The sequence below is a fragment of the Engystomops pustulosus genome, chromosome 7, assembly GCF_040894005.1.
Source record: "Engystomops pustulosus chromosome 7, aEngPut4.maternal, whole genome shotgun sequence".
Classification (NCBI taxonomy): domain Eukaryota; kingdom Metazoa; phylum Chordata; class Amphibia; order Anura; family Leptodactylidae; genus Engystomops; species Engystomops pustulosus.
Genome location: NC_092417.1, coordinates 56,711,948 through 56,724,595, shown reverse-complemented (window position 1 = coordinate 56,724,595; position 12,648 = coordinate 56,711,948). Strand labels below are relative to the sequence as shown.

The 12,648-nt window shown below is 39.7% G+C and overlaps 1 protein-coding gene across 7 annotated transcripts in view; it reads left to right on the top strand.

Moving 5' to 3' along the window:
- Positions 1-12,648, top strand: part of ATL1 (atlastin GTPase 1) — a 32,087-nt gene that overhangs the window by 9,893 nt on the left and 9,546 nt on the right. For all 7 annotated transcript variants that reach the window (XM_072116012.1, XM_072116010.1, XM_072116014.1 and 4 more), the window contains 5 exons: positions 3,113-3,360; positions 3,774-3,908; positions 7,296-7,400; positions 9,701-9,751; positions 9,889-9,945. In XM_072116012.1, the coding sequence (XP_071972113.1) occupies positions 3,113-3,360; positions 3,774-3,908; positions 7,296-7,400; positions 9,701-9,751; positions 9,889-9,945 (596 nt within the window). The remainder of the gene's footprint in view (positions 1-3,112; positions 3,361-3,773; positions 3,909-7,295; positions 7,401-9,700; positions 9,752-9,888; positions 9,946-12,648) is intronic.

Here is a 12,648-nt window from a genome sequence, read left to right as displayed (position 1 = left end):
TTTTCCAGCTTCTTTCTACTGTATTGGTGTCCTCAAGACACTGATACGATTGAAAGCTGTGACAGGACAGAGCAGTTAAAGATAAGTGGCTGCTTAAATTACCATGCACTTTGCAATAAATAAGTGGGTTTTGTTTGTAGTACTTTGGGCACTTGGTTTCAAAAAGGTTCACCATCACTGCCTCCTGAAAACCTGGGTAGCAATCAATATGTCTGTAGTGAAACCCCTTGTCAACCAGCATTAGGCCACTTTGACTAGACAGTTTTATTGTTAGTATTTTGCACAAGTATCTGTAAACCAGGTGTAGATTTTGCAGAGAAAAAGTATGATGAAAAGATCTGTGTTTAGAATTTATTACAGATTATCACTTCCAAACACTGTAGCAAAATACTGCTGTGTTTAAATGTCCCTACTCATATATTAAAGGGAACCCAATAACCCAGTAGCAGTATGTTACCAAGCAGCTGAACACCTTCCAGATCATTTTTCTTTCTTGGCCCAGTGTGTTGGCATCATCCAGAAAATCAACTTTGAAGTGAGATGTAAATTGGTTTTATTAAGTCAAGGAGGTGGAGATTTTATAGCTGAAGTCAAGTTCTCTCTTTTTCAGAAAGCCTTCACTGTAGTTGATGATCCTACATCCAGAGACATCACTAACCAGATCTCCTGAAGTCCCACAATGTCAATTACAGTGGAGGAGGCGTTTAGAGCTCCTCTCCTTGACTTCAGCGTTAAACTCTCCTCCTCCATGACTTTATACAACCAATTTTAATCTCACTTCAAAATTGATTTTCTAGTTGATGCCACCACACTGGGCCATGTAAGAAACAAAAACTAGAAGGTGTTATGCTGCCTCACAATCTATTAGTAGTGGTTTATTAGATCAATTGTTCATGACAGGTTCCCTTAAAGTTGGGTATTTTCCTAGTGATTTGGTGACTCTTGCTATACACAATTAAAAAGTTGTTTTATTTTGTATTTGTTTCTGAATCAGCTAGGTGACATCTAATACAGATCTCACTCAGCTTTCCTAAGGTTAGGGTTCATAATTTGTCTAGTAAAAGTGGACCTGGTAACACTCTTTTGCTGATATTCTGCGACAATGTAGGAACTATTAATCTTTGTTATGTTGTCCTTCTGTTATTCCTCCTGGAAAGAAAGGTATTATTGACCTTACTCCTTGTCAAAGTCATGTGTCTTCTATCAGTGTGCTGTTGACAGCATTAATGGAGTAGTGTTAGGCTTCACGCACACATCTGTAGTATTCAGTCTTTGGCTGATTCATCCATTGAAGCGAAGGGGTCCATGTAAACAACAGGGCACACACTTGTTGATTCTCAACATAGATGAAAATCAGCTAAGGTCTTGTGTTGCCACCTTTGGGCCTCATCCACTCGACCATGTGCGGAAGCCATGATCTGGCCGCACAAATTGCAGCCATGATATGCTTGTGTGGATGAGGCCCACCAGTGAGGTCTATTACACCTGATAACTCTCACGCCACCATGACTGAGTCGGACGGCTGTGCCTCAAAAGATAGAGGAAGTCTTATACCTGCCCGTATTGTGATGCTGCCTCCAGGCTACCTATGGAGATGGTTGAGCGCTCCTCCTTATCTAGTGGGCCGCAAACTCCTCCCCATAGACACACTCTCTGAGCTTCAGAACTGCACAACTATCATTTTTGGGGAAATATGTGCCAAAATAAGCAACAAAGTCGGTGTGATTTGTTGATATACAAATATTGGAGGTATGAAATTGTTGTGTCATGAAGAATGCAGACCTGTCCTCCTAGTGACCATTATAGTGTAAATGGTCTATCCTATGCAGTGATGTGTCCTCGGCCTCCATTACTGTGAAACCTGGCAGAGGATGAGGATATTTAAAGAGGACATTACCATTATTTTCTGTTGCTGCAGTATTTGCCATTTTAGGTTGTGCCAAGCGATCCTCTAGTGACCTGTCCATTACATCTTGGCAGATCCCCAGCTCCCTGCCAGCAGGTTGTAGACCTGTGTTTTTATCTCCTGGGGCTCCTTGAGTGCAGAGGGTCTTGTTACATTAAGCCACAGCCTTCTTTGCATAGCAATACATTTTTATTTTTATCCTTCTTTTGCCAATCTAAATAAATGTTCAATATTTAATATTTTAACAAAGTCCTTTTATTTTGCCCTGTCAGGGAGTTGACATGCAGTTCCATCATCTTTTATGTGAAGTGTTTTATTGAGATTTATAGGGCATTTCTGAGTTATGACCAATTTTCTATCTACAGAAATGAATGAATTTTATGCAGAAGAATGACATTTATTATTGGTGATGCACTACATGCTGTTTGCCTCACTAGCCTGCAGAATGCACCCAATTCATGAAGACCGGAGCAGGATTATTTGGTGCACTCACCAAAATAAATGTAGCATCCAGTGCAAATACGCAGTGGAACGCCCCTCTAGGTGCACGGTATGTTGTTGCAGCGCGCACAGTGTACTGGTGAAAACACTTTATAACTACATGTGCAATATTTACGTGCAACCTATGCCTCAATTCCGGTGCAGATTGGATGATAAATTTGAGAGCTATTGTACAGCATGTAAGTTTATAGACGCTATTATATAAAGAGACCACTAGGTGGCAACACTAAAACTGATTCTTCTGAAGGTATGAATAGCGTAAAGTCTTATAGAACAGGAAAGCATAATGACTTATTTATGTTGTTTATACATGTTTATAATAATTCTCATTTTGTGTTATAATGTTTGTTTTTATACAAAAAATATTACATTATCAAGAAAAAAACATGGCCCGTACAGGGATCGAACCCGCGACCTTGGCGTTATTAGCACCACGCTCTAACCAACTGAGCTAACCGGCCAGTGATAGGGGCTGTCCAAAATATTTACATTGATCAATTCGCTCAAACAATTTACTTTTTCAACACCGTCTATCACTGATCCTACAGTATTGATGTATGTCCAATACTGACTGAATAATTGATGCAGATTTTCCCTGTACATTTGCACCCTGAAATCTATAGGGAAAATCGGAAAAAACATGCTCAGAACTACCAGTAATACCTCTAAGTATGATTTGATTCTTTTGTATCCTTTTTACCGTAGGTGGATTTTCAGACCGAAATTACGACTGGAGTTCTGAAGAGGAAGACTATGAGAAAAAAGCTCAACCGGTGCAGGTTCTGGTGGTTAAAGACGACCATTCCTTCGAGCTAGATGAAGGGGCCTTAAACCGAATTTTGCTTTCTGAAGCTGTGAGGGATAAGGAGGTTGTGGCCGTATCTGTGGCAGGAGCATTCAGAAAAGGAAAGTCCTTCCTAATGGACTTCATGCTGCGATACATGTACAAAACGGTATTTATTGTGTTTATTTGTACCCTCACATTTGAACTGTTATAGTTTTATAACTTATTATGTGGAGATAAGCTTCCTTAGGCAAAAATTCCAACCAGAAAACGAACCAGACACAGTATTAAGCTGCAATTTTGCTTCGGGGGAGGGGGTTGCAAAGATTGGATACCGCACCCTCAGTCAATAATAAAAACATCTTGGATTCCTATAAATTCTGCATAAATAAATTGCAGCTGGCTGTAAACTATTTGGCTCCCTATAGCTCGCAGCAATGAGCATATAAATGTGCTTTCTGCCCAAAAACTATTTACTGGTGGACATGTACCATACATTCACCTAAAAAGTTGCAAATCAGAGACAAAGAAAAAAACAGACATGTATCTCAAAGCAAATTTTGTGCCCCACTTTCTTTGTAGGAGCCCGTGGATTGGCTTGGAGACTATAATGCACCACTATCTGGTTTTTCATGGAGAGGGGGATCCGAACGAGAGACTACAGGAATCCAGATATGGAGTGAAATATTTTTGGTGGACAAACCTGATGGAAAAAAGGTACAATAGGACTGTAAATATGTTACACACTGTATAATATGTTGTTTACAATGAAATTCAAGGGAAAAAAAGCGTAAAGGAAACCTACCATTTGATTTGAAGCAGTATGAAGCAAACATACCTTGAGAAAGCTGTAGCTACACTGATGCAGGATCATATCTTGGTTAATCCTTGTGCTGAGTGGTTTTGCTGAAAAAACTATTATACCATTCACCAGTCTTACACATTACACGGGAGCTTGGAATTAAAATGGCAGCTAAATAAAGCATGACTAGTCAAGCACTAATCAACCTAAGCTGGATCACTCACACAGCAGCTGGGGGATGGTGCAGCAATTGATTATTCTGTCTGGCAGGAAGGGAACTGCAGGAGATGATGATGCAATCAGAGAGAAACTCTCCTGCTATGAGAAGTGGCAAAGCAAGCGCCAGAGCAGATATAGAAGCCACTGAGCTTCATTATCATAATGTTATATCTGTTTAATCAGCAAAACCACAGGGATTAACCAAAATATGTTCCTGCATCAGTGTAGCTACAGCAGTCTCAAGGTATGTTTGCTTCATAATGCATCAAATCAAGGTAGGCTTCCTTTAATCTGTAGCAATGTAACTGGGCAACCATTATTTATCAAAAAAACAAATGTACAATAACCAAAAAATTGTTGTTAATAATGGATGTGCAGGTCCCCAAAAACATCACAGTATATGTTTGCCTTCCCCAAATACTGACATAGGCTACATTCAGACAAACGTATGGGGGACGTATAAACGGCTGATATACGTCCCCCATAGAAGGCTATGGGCGCACGACGCCCAACGGGAGAGGTGCAGTGCCGCACCCCGTAGAAAGATAAGACATGTCCTATATTTTGATGGAATACGGCGCCGTGGGCCATATATTCCTATGGAGAGGGGTGGGGGTGAGCGGTGCTCTACCCCCCCTCCTCTCCCCCGGCACTGCCGCGTGCCTTCCGTACCACGGTACGGCGGGCAACAGCCGTCTGAATGTAGCCTAAAGTTTATTTACACATCAGTTTTTTTCTCATTATGCTATTGGTTATTTTCGAGGACAGCATACTGACCCTTCCTAAGCAGTCCGTTTTGTGTTGTTATTGTATCTACATCTTTTTTTCACATTCATTTGGCATCCACTGATCTGTATTTTTTATTCCACGTCTGCTAAGAAAATTGATGATTGATAAGCACATGAAAATGTGCCCCATTGACTTTTATTGAAGTCTGTGAAAATGTGAAAAAAATGTAGGATACGCTCCAAATATTTTTCTACGGACTGTTGAACCATTAAAAATAATTAAAATATGAATAAACACATTTACTTCCCGACTTGCGTTGTCCGATAAGGATGAAGTCTGCCACGATTCAACAAGATAATGCGCCCGAGATCCTGCATGTGTCGCTTCCCCACTGAGGTCCGCTGGAGTTCACCTTCTTCTTTCCGGTGTATGTGAGTGCATTGTCTTGCGACACAATTTGAATTTTAAATCCCGTGCTTAGTCCGAATCAGTCGGGTTGTCCGGCCATGGCCACGGCCCCTGATTTGTGTCGCATGACAGTCGGCGCGATTGCGACAAAATCCGATCATGTGTGTCAAAAACCCCTGTTAAATGGGGTCGGGAATGCGGCCCGCGGACCCTTAGTAAATGTGCACCATAGACTAAAAAGTGTCAGCAGGCTGTCCTTACAAATCATGGATTGCATATGGAGAAAGAAAGTGATGTGTGTGTTAGAGATTTTTATCCAGGCCTCCAACAAGCCTTCGACTATTGTAAGGTGATCGCCAATGTATAGGTCTTGGTTCCCAGCGCTGGGAAAATGACGCAGACTCCTTGTCATAAGCTGCGCTCAAATCACACTTTATTTCAAGTGGGCAGTTGTGTATATCGAAAAAGCTTTGCGGAGGGTGTGAAAACCCCTTTAAGACCTTGATATCTTTAGGTATCTCTTGATATCTGTAATATATGATATCTCTTACATGTGATAGTGATCATGTGGAGCACAGAATGCGTGCCCAAGTGTTCACCTGCTGGAGGACAGCCACCATTCAGCATTGAAACTCCTCAGATATCATATGATCTATAATATAAATTGGCTGAACTAACAGCCCACAGACCACTTGTTACCTTTAGACGTAGGCCCACATTGGGAACTGAGCTAGTCCAGAGTAGATACTCTGTCCCGAGACAAAATTGGCTCAGTAAGGGTGCTCCTAAGGGAAACTTTAAATGTGGGCACTGTAATTTTTGCAGGTGTAATATGCAGGCTAAATCTCTGAACCTAGGAGGTGTGACGGTTGACGTGAAGAGTTTCATTACCTGTAGAACGACGTTTGTAGTATACGTCCTCTTCTGTCCTTGCAATAAATTTTACATTGGTAAAACAATCAGAAACATGTTCATAAGAGTTAGAGAACACCTCAATTCTATTGGGACCGGGAATGGCTGTCCGAGGTTGATCGAGCATATGAGGCTTTATCACCCCAATGAACCGAACTCACTTCGCTTTGCTGGCATAGAGAGGGTGGATAATAATCCAAGAGGCGGGGATTGCCAAAAAGCCTTATTACGCTGTGAAGCCAAATGGATCCTTAGATGTAATGCCATGGGTACTTTAGGACTGAATGATCGGAACGATTTGAGCGTCTTCCTGTAATTTTTTACGGTTTACGCGGATACATAATTTGCCCCCTCGCATACACCTAATGCAGCCATCACGGTCTCACTTATATTGTACTACTGTCCGTGCATTGCATTCCCCCATTTGCTTTTGTTTTTAACATATTGTCAGTTTAATCACATATTGTAATGATTACGCACCTGTATGTCTTGTTGCTGTGTATCCATGACAACCTTCCGGGGCCGGCGCTTAAAACACGCATGCCCCGGAAGGATGACGTCAGAGGCTAGAGGAAGCGTTGTTCAGCGCGAAACGGCCCGTCGCCTTGCCGCACGTCGGCGTCCTGTATCACCTGTGTTGTTTTCAATAAACACTGAAGCTTCTTTGGTGAGTGCCGCAATTTTCTTCTATATATCTGCTCAAGATTACTTCACTGCCTTGCTGAGCACCACCTGTGGCTTCGCATCACTGCTATAGATGCCAAACGCAACTCCAGCAGCACCGTGGTCCAAGCGTGTCACGAGGTATATAGGGGTAGTGCCAGAGCCACTCTCTTCTCTATTGTATGACGATATAATATAGTTAGTGCTGAAAGTGATTTGAATGCAGGAAAGCATTTCCATGTTCACGTTTTAAAATTCTTTACTAGTTTTGCCATCACATAATAGTGCCATATGTATTATATGCCTCACTCATCATATGGTATAAAATATCAGTCCAACCAATGTAAACTTTTATTTTCTTTATCTTTCAGGTTGCGGTGTTGCTGATGGACACACAGGGGACATTTGACAGTCAATCCACTTTGAGAGACTCAGCAACAGTCTTTGCTCTGAGTACAATGATCAGCTCAATTCAGGTGTGAATTACTGTCTGCTTACAGTATATATAAAGCTATCAACCAATGACATGTTGTAGATGGTTAAGAGAATTAAGTTCACTACCACAAAAATCAAGCATGATGAACAGGGACACTTACTCATCGATCCAGGCACTGTGACTGTGATAATCTTCTTATATTTGTTATCCATGGTCTCCATCTTTCTAAAATAAACTTTTACAATTATGCTAAAGAATCGCCAGTGCCGCACTGTGCTGCAGCTTAACGGGCCGTTACACATTCTTATCCTCCCCCTCTGCTTACCCCTCCCTCTGTCTGCTGTTATCTCACACAGGAGGAAGTGCTCTTGCACAGTGTAACAGCCTGTGAATCTGCAGCAAATAGGGGCTCTGATTACTTATTAGAAAAAATATAAAAATTGATTTTAGAAGGAAAGAGGGCATGGGTAACAAATATAAGAAGATTACCGTAGCCATGGTGCATGGATCTATTGGTAAGTTTCCCTGGTTTATCATGCAGGATTTTAATGACAGATTTTCTTTAAAGGACATCTATCACCAGATCAAGGATTGTAAACCAAGCACACTGATATACTGGTGTGTGCCCCCTCTGGAAGGCTCTGCTCTTCTTATGCCTTAGTTTTTAAGTAAAAAATACTTTTAAAATTATTCAAATGAGCCCGAGAGTCTCCAGGCTCCACCGCAGTTAATAGGGCCTGGAGCTCCTTAGGCTCATTTGCATAATTGTTAAAGCCCCTTTTTCCTAAAAACAAGGGCATAAGAAGCTAAAAGAACAGCAGATCCTGCCAGAGGGGTCGCACACCAGTATGTCTGTATGTTTGGTTTACAATCTTTGGTCTGGTGATAGATGTCCTTTAAACTCAGTTCACACCAGCGTTAATGCATATTTTTTCTGTTGTAATTAATAATGTTAATAAAGTATATTGTAATTTTAAATAATGTATGTAATCCATATGTTTTTTCAGTAGTAAGTAATGTATTGTATTGTATTTCTTTCTAGAACACTCTTATCAGTCCTTTTTTTTTAATAGCAGGCATTTTTTTTTTAAATTGTAACTCAAAAAAATACATTTAAAACCCATGGAAAATTTTGCACATTTAAATCCAGCCTACATTTCCCTGCACATGAATATTGTGTTTGTTTGTGTACTATTGGTTGATTCAACAAATAGCACACTGACAAATTCATTTTTATAGGCTCATACACACACTGCATGGCCCTTGCCATGAGACACAAAACTCAGAGAAGCTCCTATTCCTTCCCATTTCAGGCCTTTCTGGAACCAGAAGTTCCATGATATCAGGAAACCAACTCAATCTAATGACTGCCCACCTTGGACCAGGGGACAAACAGGAAGTGATGTCCCCTGGACAATGGAAGTGACTTCCTGTGTTCAAAAAGTGACCTGGGAGATGGAAATTTGTGTTTCATTGTTCTCTTTCATAACGAAAGAGAACAATGCTAGGCATTAGCACTAGTGTGAACAAAGCTTTAGAATACCGTCACACAAACGTTTTCTTTCATAAGCTGCAAAAAATGGATCTGCATCAAACACTAATGAGCCCAATACAGACTGTCCGAGCCACATAAGCAAGCAGGACTAGGACCTGCTCTGAGTTTTGCGTCCCAGGCAGTCAACGCATGCACTGGGTAGAGACAACTGTCATCATGTGCATGAATGAATTGAATGAATGCATAAGACATAGAAAAAAACAAAGTGTACATGTAACTTTAGGTTGTATTTTCATGTGCTGTACATTTTGTATAAGTTCCATTGCAAAATGTATTTACATAACGGTGCAGATTTAGCAAAAGTGTCTAAAAGTAAGACTTACGCTGCACCAGATTTTTTATCGTGTCTGATGCTGAATGACAAATCTGCCATTGTTTAAGTCTAACTTTGCGCCAAAAAGTTATGGCAAAAAACTTTGACAAAATTCTAACACATTTACACAATATTTGGCACACAGTTTTCTATGCAGCTATGCACCTTATTCTAAAGTTATAACAGTGTCTAAAAATGCAAATAATGACACAATTTTGTTATTAAAAGATGAATATATCTGCTCCACTGTGTATATTAATAGAGCTTGATTTCTTATTTGGATGGGTGTACTAACTGTTTTTGTATGGGTATCATACAGCCAAATGCATTTCAATAGGCAATACGTCCATCCAGGGCTACAGCGTGGGCGAGTATACATTAGTATGAAAGAGGCCTAAGGAAGAGGTAAAAAAAATCTCTTCTAAATAATTATTCTAATCATCCTTTTTTACCTTATTCTTTTGTATTAAAGGTTTACAACTTGTCACAAAATGTTCAAGAAGATGATCTGCAACATTTACAGGTAATGCACTTATTTGTGCAAATCAGATGGGAATGTGATCAATTATAGATGGCAAAACAATTGCACTAATAATGCAGTGGGTCTGTTCTGCATGTATGTATGTATTTAATAATATGATTTATATTTCCTATGACTAGCTTTTCACTGAATATGGCAGACTGGCCATGGAGGAAACATTCCTTAAACCATTCCAGGTCAGTAGATTATTTACACGATTGCTATATTTTGATTACAATGAGAGGTTTCTGTTTTATTTTTTCACGACTTGTACAGTGCTGCAGAATATGATGGCGCTATATAAATTAATAGTATTATTATTATTATTCTTCATAAGGTAGTAGTTCTGATGTGTTAGTAATAGAGCACATTTCTGTTTCAACTCTATTTGTTACCAGGAGGTGTCACTATTCTATTTGTGGATGTACCGCTGGATACTCAGTAATTGAGCTTCACTCTATTAATAGTGCACAGGCAAAATACATGTAAATTAATGTAGGTAATCCTAAGAAATGCTTTAAAGCAAGAACTTAGCTAACTTATCTTGCAATGCAGAGCTTGAAGGCTGTGGGTGACTCATAGGCAGACTGGACACAAAAATGTCATTTTTTGCTGGTTTTGGCAGCAATTGTTTCTGCAGCGGAAGGTGACAATGGACTCTTAACTGCAGCCATGACCTGTGTCCCAGCCTTTATGTGGGTTTTAGCACCTGCAAGGGTTTGTAATAGTGTACAGTGTATGCTATACAGATAAGACATTCCAGTAATACTTCTCCTGGCTCATAACTCTGCTGACTCAGTTGTGTTATTGGGTGGGTTCTGGATCCAGAAGTCTGTCACTATCACAGAGGGTTTACAGCTGTGGTCCAGTGTGCCAAACACAACAACTGCCTAAGTTCGAGGCCCCCTCCACTGGATGCTGACTCTCTTCTGCATTGATTTGTATCTTGAAGCAATGGAAGTAAAAGAGGCTGAAAGATATTTCAGACACATTCTTCCTATACTTCATCATACCCAGATTAGCTCATTCCTCTTAACAGTGAAACACCCATCAGCATATTCATTGCTCCTAATCACTTTTTATGTCTATATTCCGTGGCTCTGTGGATTATACAAACCATATTAATCAGATATCATAGATAGAAGTGGAATAAAATCTGTGACATAAAAGGGCATTTATGGTCGAAAGCTATTTTTTTCTGGTTCGTGGTCCAGTTAAGACTATTGATATGAGCCTACTTAAGGGATTTTATAATGTTCCCTGTAAACAATAGAATGGTGGCATTCACAACTGATGAATTGTTGCTTGTGTTATGGTGATTGTTATTTTGAGCACAATGACATAAAAGCGCCCACAGAGAAACCACATGAGCATCTTTGTCTCAACCTTTGAAGCAATTTTTCTTTTATTTCAGAAATAAGCAAGTGATAATAGTAAATTTTGTAATATACTTCATTGAGGAAAACAGCTTCTCTGTACCATTTTTGTACTGTTCTTTCTCCTTTAGTGAGCAGTGTGTACACAGCATAGAGATATGGAAAGGAGGCTAAACATTAACTGTTTCCATACCTAAAGAATTTTTCACTTGATAATTCAGCTGTTTTGGGTGATTGGATGATAAAAGGAGTACATGTAAAATACTTAAGCTACTAAAGATAATGTCTGAGTCATTAGACTCTTTATCAGGTTCTTTTATCTGTCAACTGTTAGTAGATACAGGATAGAAAGAAGATCTACACAAAGAAAAAAAAAAAAAAAGGAAAGAAAATATTAGGAAAAGGGCATGGGGAAAAGAAGGCCACAAGAACAGATTCCTCTAATAATGTATATCACAAAGTTTACAATAATTAGCTGCACTATTGATTTAGAATACTTCCTTAAAAGTTTGGTTGCTCTTTAAAAAATTTTTTTTCAAATATATATTTATATATATATATATATATATATATACAAACTAGTACAGTATCACAGTATAGCTCTGACTGTTTATGTTCTACATACATTGACGTGCTTGTCACATATTATTCTTGGCATAGTGGAGAATTAGCCGGAAGGAAATGTCACAAACATGTTTTATTTATGAAGAATAGGATTAGGATGTCTTAGGGATGGCCAGTGTCATGTCTTGTCGCACATGTTTCCAATCACAAGTTATTTTGGAGATCTTCCCAGAAGAGCTCTCTGGGTGGGTCAAGCTAGGATCATCCAGAGAATGTCTGCACAGTTATAATATGCGCGAGCTGCTCCTTTCTGATAAATCTGCTCCTTCCAGTTATTTGTCACTGACATTGTTTCCCGGAATGCAAATAATTGCTTGTACTGCTGCATAATCTATCCTGAAACTTTTAAGATCTGAGACTTTTGGTGTATAGATGGAGAATGATACTTAAAGTACATCTCCCATCAGTTTGACTGATGGTAGATGTCCAGCATTAGATGCCCGTTTCTTTATACAACAGTTTTAGTGTATAAAGAAACTGAATATTAACTCAGAAGAACTTGTGGACCTCAGACTGAGCTGAAGGTTCACCTTCCAAAAAGACACTGACCCTAAGCATGCAGCTAAAATAACAAAGGAGTGGCTTCAGAACAACTCTGTGACAGTTCTTGACTGCCCAGCCATTGCTCTGACCTAAACCCAATTGAACAGCTCTGGAGAGACTTGAAAATGGCTTCCGCCAGCAGTCACCAGCGGTCATCATACCTGGAAGGATCTGCGAGGAGAATGGCAGAGGATCCCCAAATCCAGGTTTGAAAAACTTGTTGCATCATTGCCAAGAAGACTCAGGGCTGTACTAGATCAAAAGCTGCTTCTACTCAATACTGAGCAAAGGGACTGAATACTTATGTGAAATTTCAGTTTTTCTTGTTTAATAAAAACTAGCAAAAAAAATAAAGAT